Source organism: Macrobrachium nipponense, chromosome 27 (genome assembly GCF_015104395.2).
Source record: "Macrobrachium nipponense isolate FS-2020 chromosome 27, ASM1510439v2, whole genome shotgun sequence".
NCBI classification, from domain to species: Eukaryota; Metazoa; Arthropoda; class Malacostraca; order Decapoda; family Palaemonidae; genus Macrobrachium; species Macrobrachium nipponense.
In genome coordinates, this window is record NC_087216.1 from 19,303,569 (window position 1) to 19,316,068 (window position 12,500).

At 39.0% G+C, this 12,500-nt stretch overlaps 1 protein-coding gene across 16 annotated transcripts in view; it reads left to right on the forward strand.

The window, feature by feature from the left end:
- The window catches only part of LOC135200885 (myocyte-specific enhancer factor 2-like), a 696,318-nt gene that overhangs the window by 658,472 nt on the left and 25,346 nt on the right, over nucleotides 1-12,500 (forward strand). For 15 of the 16 annotated variants that reach the window (XR_010311386.1, XM_064229613.1, XM_064229622.1 and 12 more), the window contains one exon: nucleotides 9,028-9,885. The exons of the other annotated variant lie outside the window; for it this stretch is intronic. Coding sequence is in view for 14 of the 15 variants with exons in the window: in XM_064229613.1 (XP_064085683.1) it covers nucleotides 9,832-9,885 (54 nt within the window). In the remaining variant the exon portion in view is untranslated. The remainder of the gene's footprint in view (nucleotides 1-9,027; nucleotides 9,886-12,500) is intronic. 16 annotated transcript variants of the gene reach the window in all.

Sequence of the window (12,500 nt, forward strand, 5' to 3'; positions counted from 1 at the left end):
TTTTTATGCTAAGTTTCTCCTCGAAGTTTTCGGATGTTCTCGTTAGACTGCAAGGGAGAGAGGAGATGGGGGTTTGTGGGAGGAAGGCGATTGGGGTGGGGGGAATGGGTGGTCAATGAATTTTTAGCGCTCAAAAGAGGGGTGGGCCCAAAAATCAGAGACCAGTTGTGTATGCTGAGAGGTCTTGACGTGATCTTTATGAATGTATGCATATATGTTTATATGTATATAATATTTATATTATATATATACACACATATATATATTATATATATGTGTGTGTGTATGTGTGTGTGTGTAGTAGTAGTAGTAGTAGTAGTAGTAGTAGTAGTATATGTTAGATTATGTATGCTTGCATATATGTATAGTCACTAGCATGAATAGCTCTGTGTGTGTATATTATGCGAATACATAAACATTATAAGATCTGCTGTCATTGGTAGTCCCGCCTATTCAAGCCAGAAATACTCATCCACACAAATTTCAGGAAGTAGTGAGGTTTGACCCCGTGGTAGTGAACTGGACCTACCCACCTTTAATGTTACGCCCTCATTTCCCCCTTCCCTCCCCCATCCCACCCCTTTTGTTTTACCTTTTTTTTTATTTTGAACGCTTTGAAAACTAAAAAGAACATTCTTCTCTCCCTGTGGTGTGTCTATGTTCCTTTCGTAGAGGATAATCCATTTAACGTACGGAGAAATACTAAAAATTTTCAGACTTATGGAATAGATTTATCCAGTTTAAAATTCAGATTGAATGTTTAGATTTTTTAGCGTCGTTTTAAAATCTTTAAATCTATTTCAAAATGTTAAGGAAGAGACGTCAAATGCGGCATATCTGATAGTTACTTCATGCTAATTTAGAAGTGATCGGAGCGAATCTAAACCGTTATGACAAAGAATAAATGAAGCAGAGAGAGAGAGAGAGAGAGAGAGAGAGAGAGAGAGAGAGAGAGAGAGGCTCTAAATGGGAAAGAGACGGTAGGGGCGCGGGTGAGAATTTCTATGTGTGATCCTTCACACCCACGACCTAACTTCTCTGAACTGGTTCTGGCACCAGGTATATCTCCCCCCCACCCCAACACCCCTCCCCCTTCTAGCCCCCCCCCCCCCCCACCACACTCCCCTCCCCTACTGTGCTCCCACCTCCATTTACCTATTGCCTCTCCATCTCACTTAACCTGCTCATCTTTACCTTTCCACCCCATCTCCTTTCTCTCTCTCTCTCTCTCTCTCTCTCTCTCTCTCTCTCTCCTCCTCCCCCTCCTCCTCCTCCTCCTCTCGTGAAGGGTTCTTGTGTCCCTCTGTCTCCTATTTCGTTACTATCAGTGCAGCAATCCGATCTTCGTATTTAGTTGGCTCCGACGAGAACCGCTTGCGATTTAATTGATCCCTAGATTTTCATTATTTTTTTATATTTTTCTCTCTTTTTCGGCGTTTCCTTTCTGTCCTTGGATGTGTTATTGGGAGGCGGAGACTGAAAAGAACCTTATAATACGAACGTAGAAGGAGAAAATGAAAGGGGAGGAGGAGGAGGAGATGGAGGAAAAATGAGGAGGTGGAAGAGGAGGAAGGTTGGGTCGATCTTCTCTAGGTTTGCGCATGCGCTCGGCGCCTCCTCCACCTTGTTGCTCAATGATGGCCTTGACGCTCCCCCCTCCCCTCCCCCCCTAATCATCTCCCTCCCCTCCTTCCCCCCCCCAATCCTCTCTCTCTCTCTTCTCTCTCTCTCTCTCTCTCTCTCTCTCTCTCCTTTATATATTTATTTGTATTTCATGCTACGACTCAGTTTTTAATGGTGCTTGCGTTTTGTAATTGCCGGTGCTACGTATGTGTGTGTGTGTGTGTGTGTGTGTGTTTTCGAAGACTGTCTGTCCACCTTCCGGTTGGGAAATGGCGGGTCCTGTGATTTGCTCCACGCACGCATTTCGAACAAGTACTTCCTGACTGCCGTCCATGAACCTCGCTGAGTTTGCTTGTTTGTTTGTTTGTTTGTGTAGTGGGCTCGTTCGCTGCTACACCGATTCGTTCCCGGAACTTGAGGCGAAAATGCATTCGGCTTCTCATCATGTCGGGAATGAACACTTTTCTTCTAGATTCACCATCATCAAGAATTCAGTGGTTGAATTCGCGTTGCGTGCTTCCTTTCACTCGCATGTATATGAGCTTACTGCTGCTCCTTCGGCAGCGGCAGCAAATAACAGCTCCTAGAGGAATTCGGGTGACGGCGTGAGTCATCATGCTCACTGTCTCGTGGTGGAGGTTGCTTTTGTTTTTCGGGTCTTTTCGATCGAGCCAAGGAAAAGACGACCGCCGTAGTTCTGTTCTGTTCTGCCTTTATGATTGCTAAAGTTCTACTACAACCATCGTTTATTATTCTTTTGAATTCAGGGGCATTTATTTTTCCCCGTTAATGTGTGGCCTGTTTGGTGTTAATATTTATACAAATACGTGCTTACTCTTGACAGTGGTAAGCATTAAATATGCATACATCGTATTGTGAATATATTCATAGCTAAGTATTTACGAAAGATAACAGTCACAAATAATTATTTTGAGTCTTTTCAGGCCATATTTACTTAGTGATATTCTCCGGTGTCAAGATTTTTCTCAGATGGTTAAGAAAGTATATCAAAATCAATCATTTCCGCTGATCTGTGCAATAGATTATAGTAAAACCATTATTATTATTATTATTATTATTATTATTATTATTATTATTATTATTATTATTACGTTGTAAAAGCTATCTCACCTGATCTGTATTCGTTTTCCAATTGAAATTTATAATTCATGAATTGTGTTATTTCATATATTTTGGCGTCAGTGACCCTGTTAGTTGACGCCATGTAACTTCCAGTCAATCGGTTAATCAATTGTTGTCATAATATTTGCCAGTGATCTGATGTGGTCGGTGGGAAGGGGTTGGGATGGGGGATGGGGGCGGGGGAAGGTTTCGAATTGACTAACCCGTCAACTCTCTCTCTCTCTCTCTCTCTCTCTCTCTCTCTCTCTCTCTCTCTCTCTCTCTCCATCTGGAGTCAGTGAACGCTATGTCGTCGAAGGTCCACCGCTCAAGGTCGTTCCATCTGGGAGTGTAGAGGGGAGTGAGGAAAGGTGGGGGTAAGAGGTGAGGGGAAGAGAGAGAGGAAAAAAAGGCTAGGTCCTCCTCCTCCTCCTCCTCCCTCCTCCTCCTCCTCCTCCTCCTCCAGCTTGAGGAAATGAGAGATGTGTGTGAGGAGACACCAGTTCCCATTCATGGAAGAGTTGATGTGCATATGTCACACGTTTTTTTTTCTTTTTTCTGAGACGTTGATCAATGAATGCTGGAATTCCTTCCAACGTGTTAGAGGTATTATTGGTACATAGTTTTTTTTTTTTTTTTTTTTTTTTGTCTATCTTTCTTCATTGAACCTTCATATTCTCTTGTTAAAGCCGATACCTTGAGCAGTAATGTTGCGTTAGGTCTTCTTTGCCTTGTCCCCTCTAGGAAGCAGTCTCGTTTATCAGGTAAACTCTCCGATTGTGACAAGATTATACAAGGAAATGACAAATTGCCGTATGACCGCCACTCTCTCTCTCTCTCTCTCTCTCTCTCTCTCTCTCTCTCTCTCTCTCTCTCTCTCTCTCTCTCATATATCCCCTGATGTTCACTCTGTCAAGCTTATGTAACCCAAATGTGCCTGATCCTGCATTGTACACCTTTGTGGGGTTTTTTCTTCACAGTAACAATCCTTAAAACAAACCTGCTCTTGCTACTTTTATCAGGGAGAGAAAGCGAATTGGACCTGAGTGTTTTTTTTTCTCTCTCTCTCTTTTGCTTTGTCTTTTTTTTTCCTTTTTTTTTTACCAGGGGATGGGAAATTTCCCCAGATTTGACCTTTTGTGAAGGCAACAGTTGCCTTTTGAACCTTCTGGGGTTTGTGGGGATGGGAAGGGATGGAGAGGGAGGGGGGGGGGGGGGGAAGATCTGGGGATGAGGGGACTAAGGGTCAGTGATAAATGAGCAGAGGACTAACTAGAGGGGAATCATAATGGTGTCCCCGAAAAATAATGATAATAATAATAAAAAACGAGTTCATGCGAGGTTTAGAATTTCGTACACCTCTCTCTTTCTCTTTTGTTTATTTGTGTGTATTTGTTTTTACTACTGAATGTGTTACAAAGAGCGAGTGTGTAAATTTACAACCAAAAAAAGTGTGTCCTCACAATGTTTTTCACCTCCCCTTTTCTGGGTGACAAAGATCTGCCCAGAGTGTGTAGTAGACCTTTTTAGTTTTTTATTTTGTCAATTAATTTAGATTTAGCTGGTTATTGTATTTTCGTGAAAAATTATGCTATTTTCATTTTTTATTCATTGTAGATTTCTATGTCCTATTTTGGTTTCCATTTTTCAAAGATAGCATTAGATCAGCTGTTGTATTTATTTATTTGTTTTTATTGTGAGGGAGCTTTTGGTCCATATTTATCACATTTATCATATTTGGTAGAATTTGGTTGAATATTACAGCCGATACTACTGTACTACGGATGTTGATTTTATGCAGTAAGGCTTTTATTGTCTTCTTCGCACCCGAGTTGTCGTATTTTATGTATTTAAAAGGGGAATCTTTGTTATCTTGCAAGTTTATGCATCTCTCTTCTCTCTCTCTCTCTCTCTCTCTCTTCATTGGCAACGCCTTTTTTGTGGTGGTGGGGCGGGGGTGGGGATTTGGGATTTTATGGCTAGCAATTTATATATATGAATATGTTTACAGTAGATTTCTTATTAGTTATATGTACGTGAGTCGTCATTATTTTTTTTATTTTCTTTGTTTGCCAACTCTTATTCCTTTGTATCAGGACAATTGTATGTGATTAGTCAGTCATGTACATTAAAAATGTGGGGGTTTTTATGTTTGGTATTCCATGTGTCCTTACGGCGGGGACACCCGGCAGCATTTTATTTTTAAAAAGTCATCCACAGCTACAAATTAGAAAAAGTATATATTTGGTATCAGCAGATATGTGGTAATGAGAATGACCACACTATATATGAAAAAAAATTACGCAAAACACTAAATAGAAATGAAAAGTAAATATCCAGCCTAAGCAAAAATATTTGAAGAAGAATAGAGATCATTTAGTCTGTCATTCGCATCGGGAATACATGACATATAGTTGCGTTATAAAAATGTCTCGAGTTGTAAAAATTGATAGAGTTTCGCGTCTTGAAACATCAATGAGGCGTCATCTGCTTCGATCTCCTCCGAGTCTCTATTCGTTCCAAGTTAACGTCTTCGACGGAGGAAAAAAAAACACTCCCCAAGATGACGGAAATGACGTCATTTGAATTTTAAAAGCCAGGACTGAATGGAACGCCGTATCGGGCGGGGTATCCCCCCCCCCCCCCCCCCCCCCCCCCCACCCCCCCCCCCATCCCACCAAGAACCTAGATACTGCCGGGACCCTCCCAACCAGAAGGACGTTTTCATTAGTATACGATTTCCCATGTGAAGATTCCGAAGGCCACGAAGACGACGACGATGATGATGACGATAATGATAATGATGATGATAATGATGTGATGACACGAACTCCTCCGTCCGGAGTGCGAGATTGACTGATTGATTGGTTAATGGCACTCTCTGGCGTCCTGAAAGCATACGGATCATGGCGACTGGGATGACTTTTGAACGCAAGTGGCGGCCATGGCTCGTTATGAAAACGACTTCGGAGAAGGAGAATAAAATGGAGTTGACCTCGGTGAAGAAAACTTATTCTGATGATCATAATGCTGACGCTGATGACGAAGACGACGTCTTCCATCAGCGTCATTGTCAGTGTGACGAGGTTCGTTCTTCTTCCGTTGTCAGTTACGGTGCAACCGTTATCTTGGCGTAATTGAGAGAGAGAGAGAGAGAGAGAGAGAGAGAGAGAGAGAGAGAGAGAGAGCCTTCTTGTTATAGGGAGGGAGAGAAAGAAAGTGAACATTTCGGTTTCGAGAGAGAAAAAGAGACCCCCTTCGGTTATAGAGAGAGAGAGAGGAGAGAGACTGGCTTCCTCCAACCCCCCTCCCCCGCCTCCCGTAAAGTTAGACCGAACAGCATTTTGAAGGTCCGCGTGAAATATGTCTTGGTGTATACGAAGGGCAGTTTTGCGAGGGGCAGGTTGGAAGGTGGGGGAGGGGCTATAGGGCGTCGCAATATACTTGTTTTGAGCTTGATTATGGGAAACCCTGATTAATGACCCCGCCTCACGAGACGTTATAGGTTCCTTCGGGAATTGGATTGGAGAACAACTTGATTAGCGATGTCAGTTGTTGCACTGAATTTATTTTGCATTTTGAAATGGCGTTCTCGCATAGCCTAAAAGATATATATATATATATATATATCTATATATTATATATTAATATTTAATATATTATATATAAATATAATATATAATATATATATATTCATATATGCCGTTTAATAGGGAACATTGTGTAATCTACTAGTAAATCGATGTCATCCTCCAGGAATCAAATAATGATAATATTAATAATAATAATAATAATAATAATTGCTGTTTCAACGATGTTCAGTTTACAAAGCGTGCTCTATTTTTAGTTGACGTTCTCATGGATAAGTAGATTTCGTAATAAATTCCCAAACGCAAGATGATTTCCTTCCAAACAGTGATAAACAATAACAACTGAATTGCTTTATAGTAGCAAAAGTAATTTCGTCGAAACCCCGTATCGATTATCGCAAATGTCATTATCGCTGCTACTTCAAGTCATGACTATTGTTATCGTTATATCGCATTACTGACCTCCAATGCTTCGTCCATTCGCAATTCCGTAGCCGACGAAAACTACCACGACGAACGACCTGGTGAAGGAGAGTGACCTTCCCGTAGAAGTGTGAACTATCGACCTGCGGTCATTCGTTACGATTCGCACGAGCTCACGAAAACGAACTTCTCGTTAACCCTGGATGGAGGGGGGAAGGGGGAAGGAAGACGGGATGGGAGGAAAGGGGAGGGGAGGAGGGGGATGTCTGGCTAAGTAGCCTAACTGATCTGTATTATTTCAGCAAGGAAGGCATTGATTCGTTTTTTAATTCCTTGTGGCCGAGTTTTTTTTTTTTTCTGTATTTTTCGTGTGTGAGATTTCGGTATCTCAGGAAGTTGTAGAGAGAGAGAGGAGAGCGCTTGTGTGTGTATAAATGGTGCCTTGTGGGTTGAGTGTTACCATTGTTTTGCGTCTCAGATATTGTATTCATATAAATAATATATACTATATAAATTCAGCTGAAATCACGTTTCTTTTTCCAATAAAAGGTAGTATCTTAGAAGCGTAATTTTGGGTGCTTGTAACTTGTAATGACTTGGCGCTATACATGATTTATATCTTTGTGCTATTGTAGTTATACGATATCTTTGTGCTATTGTAGTTATACGCAGTGAAAGTTTTATAGATGGCAGTAACCGTAAGATTTTTGTTACAATAAATAAGAAACCTCTCTCTCTCTCTCTCTCTCTCTCTCTCTCTCTCTCTCTCTCTCTCTCTCTCTCTCTCTCGCTGCATTCTTCGAATTCTTTCGGGGGAAAAGGTTGAAGAGAGAGAGAGAGCCGACTGCGCACAAAATAGAAACCGCCTGAATAATGGATAAAAACGCGCACTAAAGAGACAGAGTAAAGGTTAAACACAAAGGAATTCATGAATAAAACGCGAGGACAGACTACAGTCGGTTTGTAATAGTACGCCTTGGCAGAAGTCGCATACAGAGAGAGATTTGTGGGGCGGGGCCAAGTGCCTCTTGCGTTTACAACACGTTTGCTTTCGGCGCAAGAATTCAACGTTGCGATCGTTTAAGTCACGGCGCATGCGCACGGGCACGTGGCTTTGCAAACACACACCCCCTCTCCCCTCTTTCTCTCCGAAAATTTCTCTCTCTCTCTCTCTCTTTCTCTCTCTCTCTCTCGTTCGTTAATGAGCCTGTTGAATATGATGGCAAGGAATTACGAAGTTATGATTACTAAGTGCATTAATAGAGCGAGAGAGAGAGAAATATGCGAGGACTACAATGCGATAGTTTCATAGTTAGAAAGGACAGCTATATACGATAAAAATGAAGTGTTCGTATCTGTATTTATAAATATCGTATTATCAGTTATCACCCAATATTATATCATCATAAAATATTGCCCAGTGTTATACCGTCACATATCCAATATTATAACATTACTTATCACTCAGTATTGCGTCATTCCATATCACTCAGCTCGGAATGTGAACTATATATACGTGATTGTTCTTCGTATCATTGCCATTCATAGCTTCTCTCAAAATGCTGTTGTCCTATAGTGTATTGGACCTTCGGGTTTTATCGGAATTCTCTCTGTAATCATTGTTTTGGTTCGGATTTCGTTCGGTTATGAGGTCAGAAAGTTTAGAATCAACAAATCACCCTTCGTCCATTCACAGAAAACTGTCATGCGTCGTTGACTTACACTTGGGATCGTTTAACCGTGATGACCGTTACCAGCCCAGGCTCGAAGTAAGCAAGAAAAGGGGAAGGAAAGAGGGCGAGACTGGAGCACGAAGCAAGCTTGTATAGATCATAAGAGGGTGGGGAAATGTACTAAGGTTATAAGGAAGGATAAAATTCCGGAGCTTGGCATCAGAAGAAAAGCAGCCCAGTCCTTAAAAAGATTATATATTTGCTTGTTCCTTAAATAGATTAAATTTACTTCATCTGCGTCCTCTCCTTCCTCTGTTCTCTCTTACTTTGGTTCCGACAATATGACGATTTAATTTTTTTTTATAAACTTAAAGTTTACTGAGGATTTAAGGATTTGGGTAACTGGATTAGCTGTTTTGAGTAATAGAATAACCTTCTGTCAAATTACTATTGATAATCTTGCCTTCCTGTTCCTAAAGAGCAGTTTCCCAGTCAGTAATCATTACTCAGTTTTGTGTCACATTTACATGCATTAAATTTATCCCAGCAAAATTGACGATAATATTAAAGTAATTGTATTTCCTTTCTCTTTTCAGACTAGTCAACGTCTTGCAGAGCGGCCAAGAGTCCTCTGAATTTGAAGATTAAAACCTCCTCCAACCCCTTGTCAACTGAATCACACACCTGAAAACAAAAGAAACCAAGATCATTCATTAAAAAAAATAATAATAAAGTGTTTTCACGCTAGCAGCCGTAAAGCCAAGTCGTCAGAAGAGGGGAAAAATAAAGCTGCTTTATGTCGTACATGTGACTCTTAAAGCAACAACATTCTTAGCCCCCCTTAAACACCAATACCGCCTTTGCCACTTTCTGTGATATTCTGTGTCCTTGTGAATGAAATAGAGAAGAAGAAGAAGAAGAAGATAAAAAGAAGCCTTTTTTCTTAATATATAAAAATAATATATTCCTCTTCCCCCTCCCATTTGCTGTTACTCGGTGACTTATTCCTTCGGCATATAGTGTGGTCATTTACTTGAGAAAAACATTAAACTAAAAAAAAAAAAACTACAAATTGAAGAGTAACGCTTTACCTACCAAATTAAGCTATGATTAAAGACCCCACACTTCACAGCTGCCTTATAGATATTTGAAAAGTGACAACAATTATTATTCCTAATAATAATACCTAGTAATTAGCTAGCTTCCAATTGCTAATCCGGAAAGACATCTCCCAGTCAAATCCACTTTATAGTAAACCTCAATCTTTTACATACATACACACATCTATAAACACGCAAGGAAGATATCACCAGCGCGCAGAAGACGTCGCTATCTTGCTATTGCGCAATCCTAGCAACCCAGAACAATTACTCTCCAGTAAGCCTGCGCAAATCGCCAAAATGGGTCGCAAGAAGATTCAGATTTCGCGCATCACAGACGAACGCAATCGCCAGGTAAGTTTTTTTTTTATAGAATATCTTAAGGATATAGTTTTTCATTTTGTCTTTCATTCTGAATTGAAGTTGGAATATTTTTATTGCCTTCATATGCATTAAAGGAAATTAAGGAATTAAGGAAACGTGCAATACACACATTTCGACTGAAATGACGAGTTTGATCACAAACATTAGCAGTGAAACATACGTAGTATCTCAGTTTCGATTGGTGATACATAATGGCTATATATATATATATATATATATATATATATATATATATATATATATATATATATATATATATATATATATATATATATATATATATATATATATATATATATATATATATATATATATATATATATAATATTTGTTTATTTTTATGATGTAAAGAGAGACCTTTCGTTGATTCAGTCGAGATATGTTACCTGTTTCCGTAGCAGTTATCATGGAATCTTCCGTCCATTTATGTCTATCCCTTAAATAAGTAGTAAATTCAAAGAGAAATATTTCATTCTTGAAATACTTTGATTTCAGTTTCTACTAGTGCATTAAGTACTTATCAAAATTTAAAAGATGATACTAAGAAAATCGTAATTTTATAGGTGTTACTGTACATAATTTTAAGAAGCATGCTTATGTTCAATTGGAAAGTCTCTCTCTCTCTCTCTCTCTCTCTCATCTCTTCTCTTCTCTCTCTCTCTCTCTCTCTCTCTCTCTCTCTCTCTCTCATTTTCTTGTAAATTTGCTATTTGGGTTTTTATTTTCATAATTATGTACCGTTTTTTTTTCTATTTGAAGCTAAGGTTTGGAACATATTTATTGTTCTCTTATCGAAATTCCAGTTTTTGTTTTATGTAAAAAAAAAAAAAAGTATTGTGCCGGCTTTGCACAATAAACACTTCAAATACCTCCTAATATGAAATCACTTTATCTTGTGGTTAACTAGAGGGAATTTTATGTAAAGTATACACACACACACACACACACACACACACACACACACACACATATATATATATATATATATATATATATATATATATATATAATATATATTATATAGTAATATATATCGTATCTAACGTTAAAAATAATCAGCTAAATGAGAAGCTAAAAAGCCAATAGGATGACGATCCCAGTTTCCATTACATGTTTTGAATAAACTTTTCCTCCTGGGGCACTATAATATCGGTGACGTAATATACGACGTCAACCAAATTAATCCGTCTCGTGGTGTGGAGTCGTTACGTCAACGGATTTCTTCCCATTTCCGGGGATTACAAAAAAAAAAAGGGGCGGGGGGGTGGAAGGCGAGAAAAAAATATTTACGGGAAGGTCTTAACGTGTGGATGAAACTTACCTGTTGACTGCAAGGGGAAGATGAATTTCGATGAACAGGTGATTCCTGTAGTGTAGCGGGGGGTAATGCCGTCAGTGCACCTCACGCGGTGCACTGTAGGCATCACCTAAGGTTCTTTGTAGCGGGCCTTCGGCCCCTAGCTGCAACCCCTGTCATTCCTCTTACTGTACGTCCTTTCATCTTACTTTCCAATTTCTAACAATTGTTTCTAGTGCAACTGCTTTGAGGTTTTCCTCCTATTACGCCTTGTATACCTTTCACTGTCAATTTCTGTGTCAGCTCTGAATGATCTCATAGGTCCCAGCGTTCGGTTTTGGGCCTAAATTGTGTATTCTATGCTATTCTAATTTCGATTACCGATGATGTTATTTAGATCAGAAAGAGGAAATTATGTCGTGGTCAGAGCTAACATTAACTCTAATATGGAATAGTGTTGATAAAAAAAAAATTAACCAAAGATATTTAAAAAAAATAACCAAAAATATTTTTTGCAAATTTACCAAAGATATTAAATTACTTTCGACGGACAAAAAAAAAATCCAATATTAATTTCGACCTGCAAAAATACATTTCGATTCGACTAAAAAAAAAAAAAAAAAAAAGTAATTTCGGCATAGAGCCGTATTCCAGGGAATATTGACATCGATCATAGCCATAGATAAGTAATACTGAAGGTCAGTTTAGGACAGGCTTGACCTGCTGTTTAATTAAGGTCACAATAGCAGGTCACAATGCACCGTGATTCTACCTTACTGTATCAGTTTGCTATTCAAGGTCAGTTGGGTCAGTATACGCACAAGCAAACTACCCTGTTGATTAAGGGACATTTTTTTTGTAATTTAATTTGGAGAAAAGAAAGGTAGATTCGATAAAATTAGAAGTAACTCACGAACAAGCAACTTGAAAAAAGTATGTGGTGTAATGTAACGTAATGCATCGTACCATTGTTTTATGTCGTCTTGCAATTGTCAAACCACCGAATGAATAAAAATCGGTTCCATTCAAGAAATAGATTATCTGTTGTATGTAATGGACGCGTAATGGTGAGCTTCCCTCCCTGAGTTGTTTATCAAATGGCTGGAGGTATGACAGTAAGATGGAAGTTCTTGTCCTGACCTATGATTATATACTTAATGACTAAATTTCATGCACACATGCACGCGAACATACGTGCTTGCAAAGACAATATAGAAGTGTGTGTATATATATATTTGTGTGAGTGTGTGTGTGTATATATATATATATATATATATATATATATATA